The sequence below is a fragment of the Microtus ochrogaster genome, linkage group LG8, assembly GCF_000317375.1.
Source record: "Microtus ochrogaster isolate Prairie Vole_2 linkage group LG8, MicOch1.0, whole genome shotgun sequence".
Lineage (NCBI taxonomy): Eukaryota > Metazoa > Chordata > Mammalia > Rodentia > Cricetidae > Microtus > Microtus ochrogaster.
In genome coordinates this window covers 24,992,457-25,006,282 of record NC_022033.1, presented here as the reverse complement: position 1 = coordinate 25,006,282, position 13,826 = coordinate 24,992,457, and the positions used below count along the sequence as shown (strand labels likewise).

The 13,826-nt window shown below is 49.3% G+C and overlaps 1 protein-coding gene across 1 annotated transcript; it reads left to right on the top strand.

Moving 5' to 3' along the window:
* Positions 1-692: 692 nt before the first annotated feature.
* On the top strand, positions 693-4,722 carry Zcchc3 (zinc finger CCHC-type containing 3). Its single transcript, XM_005363192.3, has one exon. It carries the CDS (start codon positions 1,706-1,708, stop codon positions 2,897-2,899), a length of 1,194 nt encoding a protein of 397 aa, XP_005363249.1. The 5' UTR covers positions 693-1,705; the 3' UTR covers positions 2,900-4,722.
* The last annotated feature ends 9,104 nt before the right edge of the window (positions 4,723-13,826 follow it).

Genomic DNA, 13,826 nt, shown 5'->3' with positions numbered 1-13,826 from the left:
AAATAACTTTAAAATTTTTAGCCAGGTGGTGGTGTCACATGTCTTTATGTTGCATGCCTTTAATCCCAGCACTCAGGAGGCAGAGATGGCTAATCTCCGAGTTCAGGGCCAGCCTGACCTACAAAGTGAGTTCGAGGATGGCCAGGACTACACAGAGAAACCCTATCTCGAAAAAAACAAGCAAAGAAAAACAACAACAACAACAAAATAAAGAAAACAAACGACACATGAGGTTATAGCATTGGTTTTATAGAGAATGGTTCTATGTGATAAAGCCTGGAGTGTGCTTATTACACTATGGAGCACTTAAAAAACTTTACATATGGTTACTGCCCACATGAGCACGGTTTGTGCGTGGTTTTTTAATTGTTTCTTATTGCGCATGTGCGGACTCACATGGCATACCAAGTCAGGAGGCAAGTTTGTACTTATTTCTTTGCCTGCAAGTAGGTTCCAGGGACCCAACGCCGATCTCCAGGCTTGTGCTTTTGCAGCACCGCAGCCTAGTTAGCAACCTGGGTTGTTTCCTTTCCATTCTTAGCGTGTCTTTGTGTGTGCGCTTGTCGTAACACCCCTGGGAGGCGACGCAGCTTCAGGGGAGTCAGTGCTTTCCTCCCACCACATAGGTCCCAGGGATGGAACCCAGGGCAGGCATGGCAGCGAGGGTCTTGACCCATCTACCAGGCCTTCTCATCCTCTTGTTTTGTGACAAGGTGTGGCTGTGTTTCCCTTGTTAAGACTGGCCCAGCCCTCCCTAGGTAGATCTAGCCGAACTTGCCTCTACCTCTCAATACAGACATGCACCATCGTGCCCAGCCCATATGAGTTCGGAAAAATACAAGTAATGCACAGTACTTGCAAATGGACCAGAATAAAATAAACACCAGCGAATGGATACAGGCGCTGTAGAAATTCAGTATGGCTACACACACACACACACACATACACACACACTTTAAGTAGTGTTACGTAGCTCTGGGGGCCTGGAACTCAAGAGATTTGCCTGACTCTTACCTTTTGAGTGCTGAATTAAAAGTGTGTACCACCATACAAATATATTTTTATTTTTAATTTCGTGTATTATGTGTTCGTGCACGGATCCCAAAAAAGCTGGAATTACAGTCAGCTGTAAGCCGCCTGATGCTGAGTGAGCCCTCTTCTCCAGCCCTTACGAAATATCAAAAAGTTAACGGTAAAGTCTTCACTAAAATATTTCAACTTTTCTGTATACTTGAGTGTGTGCATAACCTAAAACTGGTGGGGAAAAAAATTACTGTATTGTGCTGTGCTCTGGGGGCCGCCATTTCTTTTGCTTTTTAATACAGAAAGCACTCCAAAGACGAGCGAGGTCTCGGTGAACTGCGCCCGGTCTCTGGACGGAAAGCTGTGCTCCTGGAATGCAATCGAGGCCTGCTTGCGAAACGCCAAAACCTCGAGAGCGAGGCCGCGGGCCCAGCCTCCAGGGTAGGGCGGGCGCGGCCCTCCGCAGAGAGGATGCTGGCGGGGGCCAGGGCTGTCTCCGGCCAGCACGAGGCTCGGGCAGAGCCGACTTCCAGGAGGGCGGAAGCCTGAAGCGTCGGATTTCAGAGCGGGGCGGGGGAGTCGCCCACGCAGCCGGCCGCCCGCAGCCCTGATCCCGAGCAGGCGTGCGCCGTGGGCATCTCGGGCCGCGGGAGCGAGTGGAGGATGCTGGGAAAGAGGTAACATGGCCACCGGCGGAGGAGCGGAGGAGGATCGACAGCGGGGCCGGCTGCAGCTCTCGCTGCCCGCGCGGCCCACGGCCCGCGCCGAGGAAGCCGAGGGCGTCCGCGAGAAGATGGGCTGGGCGCAGGTAGTTAAGAACCTGGCGGAGAAGAAGGGCGACTTCCGCGAGCCGCGGCGGCGCGACGACGCGGGCAGCGGTGCGAGTGGCGGGCTCTGCAGCCCTTCGGGCCTGGTCACCCAGAACCCCGGCGACTTCCCACCCGCCAGCCGCGGGGACCCAAAGGGCCGCCGTCGAGACCCTGCGGGCGAGGCGGCAGACGCCTGCAGGAAGAAGGGCACGGGAGACGCGAGTCGAAGGAAGAAGACCGAGGTGACGGCGGCCATGGCGACCCCCGCCAGGCCCGGGGCGACCGAAGACGCCACTGAGCGACCGCTACAGGACGAGCCTCCGGCCGCCGGCCCGGGTAAGGGCCGCTTCCTCGTGCGCATCTGTTTCCAGGGAGACGAGAGTGCCTGTCCGACCCGGGATTTCGTGGTGGGCGCGCTCATCCTGCGCTCCATCGGCATGGACCCCGACGACATCTACGCGGTCATCCAGATCCCCGGCAGCCGCGAGTTCGACGTGAGCTTCCGATCCGCGGACAAGCTGGCCCTGTTTCTCCGCGTCTACGAGGAAAAGCGGGAGCTGGAGGACTGCTGGGAGAACTTTGTGGTGCTGGGGCGGAGCAAGTCCAGCTTGAAGACCCTCTTCATCCTCTTCCGGAACGAGACCGTGGACGTGGAGGACATCGTGACCTGGCTCAAGCGCCACTGCGACGTGCTGGCCGTGCCGGTGAAAGTGACCGACAGGTTTGGGATCTGGACCGGGGAGTACAAGTGCGAGGTCGAGCTGCGCCAGGGGGAGGGCGGAGTGAGGCACCTGCCCGGGGCCTTCTTCCTGGGAGCGGAGAGGGGCTACAGCTGGTACAAGGGGCAGCCCAAGACGTGCTTTAAATGTGGTTCCCGGACCCACATGAGCGGCACCTGCACGCAGGACAGGTGTTTCCGGTGCGGGGAAGAGGGGCACCTGAGCCCTTACTGCCGGAAAGTCATCGTGTGCAACCTCTGTGGCAAGAGAGGACACGCCTTTGCCCAATGTCCCAAAGCCGTTCACAATTCCGTGGCAGCTCAGCTCACCGGAGTGGCGGGGCACTGAACGCGCGTCTGCCCGCTGGGGCGAACACACAGCCAGCTTACCCTTCTTAAGTGCCAAAACTTTTTTTTTTAAAGACCTTTTCTTTCTTTTTATCCTTTTGGAAGGAAATATTTTTAAAACCTGAAAGAGACATTCTCTCTATGCCTTTTTAAAACCACGTGTGCTCCTTTTCAGCCTGTTTGAAACGGCGAATTTTACCAATAAGGACTATTTTGGAACTGTAGCGTGCAGATACGTCGCCTGCCTCCCCTCACCACCTTTTTTCTCCCGTTTTGCATTTGTTTTGGTACTTTCGCCAACACCTGGACCACTTTGTACTTTTTACTACCTCCCTCCTCATACGTTGCCTCTTTAGAAAATTTTTGCCCTTTGGGCTGCCTTGCTCATCTCTCTGCCTCAGTCGTATGCCTCCCCTTCCCACTCCCCCCCAGAAAAGGGCCCAACGCGGGGTAGCCACTCCACCAAGACTCGAAAAAGTCTCGACTGGCTTCGGTTAAGAGTGCCTACCTTCCGCAGCTCTCCGCTGGGCTCTTTTCATTTGCTGCTTCTGTGATACCAGAATTTGTGAAAACAGTGTTGCTTATAAACGTGTGATCTGAGTAAGCTCAGAATGGTGGCCACGGGCCTCTCATAGGGGAGAAGCATATCTACTTTGTGACAGCTCCTTGCGGTGGCTCAGAAGCCGATTTCTGCAGGAGCATGGAGCCCAGGCATTCCTGCTGAGAAAGACCCAAGCGGTGGTTTTTCGTTGGATTTTCTTTGGGGGAGGTTGCTTTTGTTTTGTGCTTTGATGTGAGATGGGGTCTCACTGTGTAGCCCTGACTGGCTTGGAACTGGCTGCCTTGGTAGGCCAGTCTGGCTTCAAATTTACATACAACGATCCTCTCACCTCCGCCTTTCTGAAAGGTGTTTTAAAATTAACCCCTTGATTCTCCAGCAGATGAATCAAAGTACACAGCTGTGTGGTGCCTCAGATAGTCCAGAGTAAGAGTCCCTGACCCCCAGCCCGGTGCTCACCCCCACTACCTCTCTCACTTGACCACAGTCTCCTCGACACTGGTGGGCCAAGGAAGTCTGCTCCCTCCAGGGTGGTGCCAGCAAGAAGCTGAGAAGCCATCCCCTGAGAGAGCAGAAAGGGAAAGCTTGTCTTGCCACTCCATAGTACTAGGAAGCAGGGAAAGGACCAGCGAACAGACTCGAGGACTGCATCTTACATGTTCCAGGGCCTTCCCCTGCCACTGTCCTCAGTGAAAAATGGTTCCCCTCAGTAAAGAAACTTGCCAGACGTTTACACTTGCACCTCTGCCTCAGCTGCTAGGACCCCTAGAGAAGCCAGAGAGCGCATCCGAAACCTTGGGCCTCTGCCTCTCAGGAGAAAGCTGTTTTTAACCCGGAATCATGAGTGTTCTTGGGGAAACAGGCCAAGACAGAGGGCCTGGGTCCACTCCGTGTTCTCCAGTCGAGGTGAAAGACAGTAACTGCTTTCTTCAGTTTTTGTCTTCTCTTTGCTGTTTTGCTATTTCCTTGTGGCTTAGAATGTAAAACCAATTGTTCAGATTTGTTCTGAATAAATATTTATCTTTCGTATTACTAACTGTGTATTTTTCTCCCCTAAGTGTTAGATGAAGCTGCATACCCTTCTTCCCTACAGACCTTCTGGAGTTTGCCATTATTGAAGCCCAGTGCATTGGGGTTGCTCAGCTCACTGCAAAGACTATTTTGTGTGAGCTTTTCAGGTTTGGGGAGTTTTCTTGTTGTAGGTTATTTTGTGGTTTGTTTTTTGAGGCAGGGTTTCCTCTGTGTAGCACTGGCTGTCCTGGAATTTGCTGTGTAGACCAACCTGGTCTTGAACTCAGAGCTCTACCTGCCTCTGCCTCATGAGTGCTGGGATTAAGGACAGAGGCCACCTTGCCTGGCAGGTTTTTTGTTTTGGTTTGGTTTTTTGAGACAGGGTTTCTCTGTAGATTTGGAGCCTGTCCTGGAACTAGCTCTTGTAGACCAGGCTGGCCTCAAACTCACAGAGATCCACCTATCTCTGCCTCTGAGTGCTGGGATTAAAGGTGTCCTCCACCACTGCCTGGGCAAATTTTGTTTTCTAAGACACGACCTTATAGCTGGCCTGGAACTCTCAGTCCTGACTAGATCTCCCGAGTTTGCTGAGATTATGGGGACTCTTTGTGTGTGTGTGTGTGTGTGTGTGTGTGTGTGTGTGTGTGTGTGTGTGCGCGCGTGTGTGTGTGCGCGCGCGCCTCTTTGAGAGAGAATGGAAAGGGGCCAGCCAGATCCAGTGCTTTGCTGCCCCGTGAAGGGCTTTCAACTTTGAAGTGTTCTGAAGGTCTGACGGTTACAAGATAAAGTTCCCAGCTACAGACTCTCAGAGTTGGCGACAGGAGGATTTTGGGGAACAGATCCGAAGCTGGGACCTAGGAGGAAATTGTCCTTAACCAGCTCAGCCCCTCTCCTGGGGTCTAGAAGCCTTCAGACTCACCCTCCGGAGCGACTCCCTCCCCTTCTTCCTCTTTCCCCCATCTTCTCCCTTGGACAGTGCTTGTGGCCTCCAAGAGAAAGCGGGCTTTCAGCTCGCTCCCCACCCCCTTCCTCCCAGCAGGCTGTGTGCCCAGGAGCCAGTGTTTGAAGGAGGCTTCGCTCAACGCCCCTCCCCCACCCGTTGGAACCCCGTGGAAGAAACTGCTTCCCTGCCCATCCCCCTCCGCATGCATGCCTGGGCCTTCTGCAGGCGGAACACACAAAACCTCCCCCAGCTTCCTCTCCCCTTTGGAGCGCAGCCCCGGAGCTGCAATTCCTCAGGGAGGCTGCCGGACTAGAGCCAGTCCCTGCTGCAAGCAGGCCCAGCGTGGCGCTCTACTGAGCTGCCATCCAGCAGATAAGGCTACGGTGGAGATGGGGACAGGTAACCCAGCCTTCAGCTCACAAGTCACATTCACTATCGTAAGATACTTGCTGTGGCAAAGCAAACCCGTCTATCTAGAACTTTCTGAAGCAAATAAATGTCCCTAGATGAGGCAGGGTCTTGACTGAGACCCACGCTCATGAGGAAGAAAGACCAGGGGGCTCGGGAAGAGAAACCCAATAGCAGACGCCGCCTGAGCAGACAGCCCGCAGGACTGGGGGTCAGCTCAGGGACAGAGTGCTTGCCTGCCATGCCTGAGGTACAGACAGAATTCAGGCCAACTACGGGTTGCAGATGTGGCCCTCGACAAGGCCTGGAGATGACAGGGCTAGTAGGTTGTATCTAAGAACAATGTTTCGTTTCCTGGCTTCCAGTCAGGCCTCCATCTGTCCCCTTAAACGTTCATAAAAGCCCCTTTGAAAGTATCTGGACCTCAGCAGTTCCCTAGTTACACAAACTGATAGATACATGCAGGGGGAAGACCCTGTTGAACAGGGAAAGCTGGGTCAGACTAGGCTCAGAGATAACTTCCCATAGAAAATAGTTTAAGTGGGCCTGGTGCAGTAGCCCATGCCTTTAATTGCAACACTTGGGAAAGCAAAGGCTAGCCTGGTCTACACACAGTGAGTTCCAGGACAAGGACAAGCCAGCACTGCACAGCGAGACCCTGTCTTCAAAAGAAAACAAAAAAAGCTCTTCGGAGACAAGGAAAGGACAAGGTACGGAGATGATCAAGAGAAAGCAAGAGTGCTGATCTAGGCAAAAGCAATTAAAGTAAGCACTGGGAAGATTCTAGAAACTGAGTGAAACCCAGTGCTCCAGCCCGGCTGTGTGTACATACCACGGTAGGTATTAAAAATGGATGGGCCCTGAGCGGGGTGGTAGCCTTGACATCTAGATCCCTACAGAGCTGAGCTGCCCATCCCCATGGGAAACAGGAGGCCACTGCAGGAAGTTTGAGGGCACATTGCTGCAGCTAACATCCATTCTGTGACAGTATTCCCGCCATAAACGGAAGGAATGAATTTATTGGAGCTCAGTTTCCTTCCATCATGGTGGAGAGGGCAGGATAGACAAAGCAGCCTACAGTGGCCAGGAACGGAAGGAATGCTACCAACCTCCCAGGAGAGTTCTAAGCCTGAGAGATAAAACAGGATCCACACAGCAGGGGTTTTCATACTTTCACACTCCCTCAGTAAATCGTCCATTTCTCAATGGCCTACCATGCCTAGGATGTGTGCATTGTCCAAGGCTATCATGACCCTGGCTCTAGGACTCCTAAGAGCAGGTACCGGTCTCGTGCCTTCGTCCACTGGCACCCTCTCCTTCCTCTTTTTCTCAAATGGAGTACTGGGGGCTAGTCTGTGTCAGGCTCTGGGTTCAAAATGCCACCGACAGAGGAGATCAGGAGGAGGTGGAATTACGGGAAGTTTTCTTTGAGAGTGGCTCTGTCCAGCTTCTCTCCAGGTGGCGGTGCGTGCCCCTTTCAACCCCTGCACGGGGGCCCCAGTGCTCTCTCTGCAGGCCGCCCTGCCCCCTACGCAGGGAGCTGGGGGTGGCTCCCAGCTGAGTTGCTCTTCCAAGCCTTGTTGCCATGGGAACGGCGGCGCGGGCCTCTGTGGTCCGTAACTCACGCTCCAGGGACCCGGCCAATGGACAACAAGCTCCGTAACGCAGCTAACCAATCAGCAGGCTCCCCCGACGGACTGCCCCGCCTTCTGCCACCAATGAGAACTAAGACTGACATCCTTATGGCTTCTGTGGAACGGGACTTTATTATTATTTTTTTCAAAAGGAATTCTTCAAATTAGAAGAAAGTGGAGCAAGGCCTCTCTGCCAGCTGCAGCCCGAGTGGTCTTCGCTCTCATTCTGTATTTGAAGATCAAACAATACATGCTGATCTCTACTAAAATGGTTTCGGGCCGTGAACATAATGGGCCACGGGCTTTATGTACCCTGGCTACGCCAGTTTCTTTCGTAAATGATCATGAAGTGAGTCATCTGTCTTTGTTCTTGTTTATTTATTTAGGCATGTTGAGACAGGACCTCACTATACAGCTTTAGCCTGGCCTCTCGAGTCCTGGGTTACAGTTCAGCATCACTTGGTCCCTTTTCCTTATTGACCTTTTAAATACAAATTGCAAGCTGGACATGGTGGCGAAAGACTGTCATACAAACTAGTGGCCTCTGCAGGCACCAGACAGGCACACAGCCGGCACGCATACATGCAGGCAAAACACTCTCCTAAAAGAAAAACAAACCTTTAAGAAAAACTTTTTGGAACAGTTTTAGAATAATAAGAAAATTGTGCATACAAACGTTCCATCGACCCCACGCACCGTTAAGTCTGTAATTAGCACCATGTATCAATTCGGTATGTTTGTTTCAAGTAGTTGCCCGATACTTGCTTACATCAGGAGAGCAGACTTGGCTACTGAATCCAGGCCGGACACATATTAGGAAAGCCCTCTACAGCTGAGCTGCATTTCCAGCCCATTAACTTTTAAGAGGCAGGGTCTTGCTCAGATATCCTAGCTGGCTTTGAATTCTCTCAGTACCTTTGAACCTGTGGTCTTCCTGCCTCAGCCTGAGGAACTGGCATATATCACCAGGCCCAGTCACTAATGTTCTTTCCTATTCCCAGATGCACTGGGCATGCCATGTGGCCTTAGGTTGTCTCATTAGGCTCCTCCTGGCCATGGCATTTTATTTTCTCAGACACTAATGTGACTGACCTCTATTAATGCTGAATTTGATCACCTAGCTGAGATGGTTCCTGCCAGGTTTCGCCAACATAAAATGATCCCTCCCCACCCCTTTTCAGGCTGGGAGGGTGGCTCAGTGAGGAAGAGCACTTGCTGGGCAAGCAAGAGGACCTGAGTTCAAATCTGCAGAACTTACACAATCACCACCCACACCTCCTGTTCTCGTGCTGGGGTGGTGCTGAGCCAAGGATTGCTAGGGTTTGCTGGCTGCTACCATGTGCCAGCCGAGTCCTGGGGTAAATGGGAGAATTTTAAAGGAAATGATTGGAAATAGAGCAGGACACTGATATCCTTCTGTGGCCTCTGCTCAGGAACGGGCCCACACACATCCCACATCCCACACAGAAACAAGACCAAAGTGTCGCTCCCTTTCATTGTGGACTCTGTCAGGAAGTCGCTCTTCTCAGCCAACTGTGCACGACAATGGGGAGTCAGGCTTCATCTCCACCGAGAGTGGACTCTACATATTTGCTAAGCGTTTTTCTTCACTCAGGATGAGTTTTTTCTCTGTAGTCACTGATCTGCACATAACTCAGATGCTCATTGACACCTAAAGCCATAGCCCAACACTAAGTTCCGTTTCCACCACACCAGCTTGACTTTTCAGTCTTGCTAATTACAAAGTTATTAATTTTTCTTTAATTTTCAACACTTTTATTAATTTCTTGAGAATTTCATACAATATATTTTGATCATTTTCACTCCCACTCCTCTTTCTAACTCCTTCCAGATCCACTCCCTGCTGCCTACCTCCAGATTCACTCTGTATGCTGTGAAGTTGAATTCTAATTAATGCATAGGTGTGTGCCCACGATTATATCCTACAGAAGTTTATATCCTACTACCCTAAAAGAAAGTCCATCATTCATTTATTTCAAACCACTCATCCCAACCTGCAGCCACATCTTTCTTACTATTGCCATATCTGTATCTTTTCGTTTAATTTCATTTGGAATAGGATTGTTTTGTTTTGAGAAAGGGTCTCACGTAACTGAAGCTGGATTTGAAATCCACGTGTAATAGACTTGACTTTGAACTCCTGATTTTCCCTCCACTTCCCAAGTAAGTGCTAGTCTATGCCACCATGTTAACCTTGGTGCTTTTTGTTTTTGTTTTGTTTCTTATGGCAGGGTCTCAAAACTAAATAAATAGATACCAAGAGTAGGTGTACAATTGAGTATTTCTGTCATTGCTGTTGTGGTAGCCGGCACTTACTGAACCCTCGACAAATCCCGAGGCGTGTTTATTATGCGCCCTTATTTTTCAGGTGAGGGAACAGAAGTAAACTGAAGTAACTTCCCAGAGACTTACGACACTGAACAAAGTTCACCAAGTTCAACTTAAAAGCCTAAATACTTGGTTTTTTCTTTTCTTTTCATGTGTGTGCATATCTGTATGGGAAGCCAAGGTTGCAATTGAGAATCTCCCTTAACCGCTCTTCCACCTTATTCTTTGGGGCAGGGCCTCCCAATCAAACCCAAAGCCAGTATGCCAGTCTCATGGGCGGCTTGCTCCCTGGGTCCCCCTGCAGGCGCCATGCCACTCTATTTCTGTGGACTCGAGATCTAGAATACGGTCCTCTTGTTTGTACAGTGGGTGCTTTAACCACTGAACAATCGCTCCAGCCTCTGTACATTTAAAAAATTTAGTGTGCAAATATGGGCACACGCATACCACACTGCAGTGATTGTGCAGAGGTCATAGGTCAGCCTTTCCCATACTTCTGGGGATTGAACTCAGGTTCCCAGGCTTGGCCCCATCATTTTAATTAGCATCTCCTTCTGTAGCCCAGGCTAGCCTCAAATCTGAGGCAATCCTCCTTCGTCAGCCTCCCAGGTGCTGAGATTATCACATCATACTGTTAGGGTTTTTAATACTTCGAAATTTCACAAAGTTGTTTTTTGTTTGTTTGTTTGTTTGATTTTAGTTTATACACACCCCAAAAGTCCCCACAGTTTAAAACCTCGGGACAGGAAAGAGATTGTCAGCACTTTATTTTTTTCAAGTAAAGACAAGGAAAACCTCCATTCTCTGCATCAGTGCAGCCTGGCAGAAATGCACAGCAGGCCACAGTGTGGTTTGGAAGTTTCCAGCAACCACATCAAAAGAGATGAAAAGAAAACCAGGCTGCTCCCTGCACACCTGCAATCCCAGCACTCAGGAGGCAAATGTAGATGAGGCAGAGAGAGTAAGACCTTGTCTCAAAGAAACAGAACCCACATGGTGTTCACAACTGTCTATACCTTCAGTTCTTTTAGCCTCTTTGGGCACCAGGCACACACGTTGTGTGCACACAGATATGCAGGTAAAACATTCAAGACACATAAAAATCAATCTTAAAAAAAAAATTAAAATGCAGTCTGCCTTTTGTTAACACAGTGTCACCTCAACACTGAGCCATGCCAGAGAAAAATCTCACTCCTACAAGATCATACTGATGGTTCAGCCTGAGGGGTTTTTGTTTGTTTGTTTGTTTTGTTTAGCTTTTCGAGACAGGGTTTCTCTGTAGTTTTGGAGCCTGTCCTGGAACTAGCACTTGTAGACCAGGCTGGCCTCGAACTCACAGAGGTCCATCTATCTCTGCCTCCCAAGTGCGCGCCACCATCGCCTGGCTCCAGCTGGAGTTTTAACTGTAAGCTCTACATGGCTTCCCACCTGTGACAGGTAACATTCTACAAGCCAATTAATTAAATTCAAGCACCTCCAGTCACGGTCATCCCTACCCCCAGAAACCAGAGGCAGCTGCCTGCACTCGTTTTGAGGAAAATTCCTCCCTGCACACATCTGATTCCTGTACAGACATGTCTCCCTTCGTTATGATATGAGTCTGCGTTTTTACACAGCAGACTCAGGATAAACAATGACACTACACTGACTCTGAGGCTGAAGAATCTGGGCTTGAATTATTCCCATCCTGTAAGTTCATGTGGCCATTTGAAACATTTTAATTTTTTAAAATGGTTTTTTTTATTACATTTATTTATTTTGGGAGAGGAAAGAAGGTACGTGCTGCTGGGCCATGGCAGCACTCCGGAGGCAGTGAGGCCAGCCTGGTCTACAAAGCGAGTTTCAGGACAGCCTGGCTGTTACACAGAGAAACCGAGACTTGGATAAAAACAAAAAAACAAACAAACAAACCAAAAGAAGGTGGTACATGCCATTGTGCCTACCTGGAGGTCTCAGGACAACCTGTAGGAGTTGGTTCTCTCATTCCACCATGTGGGTTCCAGGGACTGAAGTCAGATCTTCAGACCTGGGTGCAAGGGCCTTCCCTCACTGAGCCATCTTGCTGGCCCCTGCCTAAAATTTTAAGACACCTCAATGCAGGCAGATCTCTGTGAATTTAAGACCAGCACGGTCTACAGACTGAGTTCCAGGGCAGCTAGGGCTACACAGAGAAACCCTGTCTCCAAAGCAAAACAAAACAAAACAAAACACACCAAAAAAAGCAAATAAACTTCAAAGTGTAACTCTACAGCTTATAATTTAGTAAAGCTCAGGTTGAAGAGATGGCTCAGTGGTTAGATCACTGGTGGCCCTTGGAGAGGACCTGAGTTCAATTTCCAGCATCTACATGGGGGCTCACAACCATCTAGAACTCCAGTTCTAGGGGAGCAAACACTTTCTGACTTGCATGGACACATGCCACATATATAAACATGCAGGCAAAGCACTCATTCACATAAAAATCAGTAAAATTCTATTTTTACTGTTTAGTAATATATTTGATCCAGTTTGAATAATTAATTTAAATTAATTATTCTATTATTTGTTTATATTAATAAATTCTTCTGTAATTAATTACTGAATTAATTCAGTTACTGAAATTGGCTTTCATGCGCTTATTTTTAATTTATTTGAGTTTTTATTTCTCCTGGGGATGGAAGCCAGGGCTGGGAGCTGCACATGCTAAACTATAGAGCCACAGTCCCAGTTAGCTCTCTGTTTTAGATTTATTTATTCATGTATTTTATGTATATGAGTGCTCTGTCTTCATGAATACCAGAATAAGGAATCTGATCCCACCGTGTGGTTGCTGGGAATTGAACTCAGGACCTTTGGAAGAGCAGGCAATGCTCTTAACCACTGAGCCATCTCTCCAGCCCTCTATTTTGTTTTTTTAAGACAGGGTCTCAACACATAGCCTGACTGGCCTGACACTTGTGGAGACAAGGCTGGCCTTGAGCTCCACCTTTTTTTCTTACTGCATATGTGAATTTCTCCTGCATGTATGTCTGTGCACCTTGTGTGTGCCTGGTGTCTCCAGAGGCCAGATGAGTGCTGGAGTCCCTAAAACTGGAGCTACAGATGTCGTGAGTCACCACGTAGGTGCTGGGAATTAGACCTTTGGAAGCATCAAGTGCTCTTCACCAGAGCCATCTCTTCCGCCGTCTGTTCCACTTCTTGTGCTTGGATGTAGTATTTGCCTCGACAGCGATAATTACATACAAAGTTCAATCAGAGATATTGTCACTCTCTGTATTTTTTTCCGGCCACTATTGTATTAGTACTGTTCATTCTATTTTAGGACTGCTACTTGAAAAGTCCATTTGAACACAGTGTTTCCAAGTTGTCTGCCCCAGGTGACAATGAGCGGAGCACACTACAGAAATAAAATGCTTGGCGAGATGGCGCAGCAGGTTAAGACACTGTTGCCAGAACTAATAATCAGAGTTTAAACCCTAGGACTCATATTCTGGAAGGAGAGAGGTTGTCCTCTGACACTTACCCCTTTATGTGCCGTGGAATACATGCATGTGTACATGTATATACATAAATAAATAAAGTATAATAGTGAATACATAAATAAAAGCAAGCCAGAATCCAGGGTTGCATGCTTATGGAACATATGTTATAGGTGTATCTTTTGTTATTTTGGTTTGGGCCTGGGATTAAACCCAGAGCCTCATGCATGTAAGCGCATGCCCTACCACTGAGCTATACATGCAGCCCTAAATGTGTGTTTATCTTTTAAATTATATGTATGGGTATGTGCACACACCGAGGCCAAAGGTGTAAGATCCCCGAAGCTGGAGTTTAATGGGCAGTTGTAAGCCACTCAGTTTAGGTTCTGGAAATCAAACTCAGGTCCCCTGGAAGAGCGGTACCCTGTCTCAACCACTGAGGCAGCTCTCCAGCGCCAGTAAATGTATGCATCTTTAGACAGCTGGGTCTCTTTCTGTAAACTCATCCTAAAGAAACAGGCAGGGGTGGAGATGGAGGGGGGAGTGTGAATGAGAAGTTAGCCAGG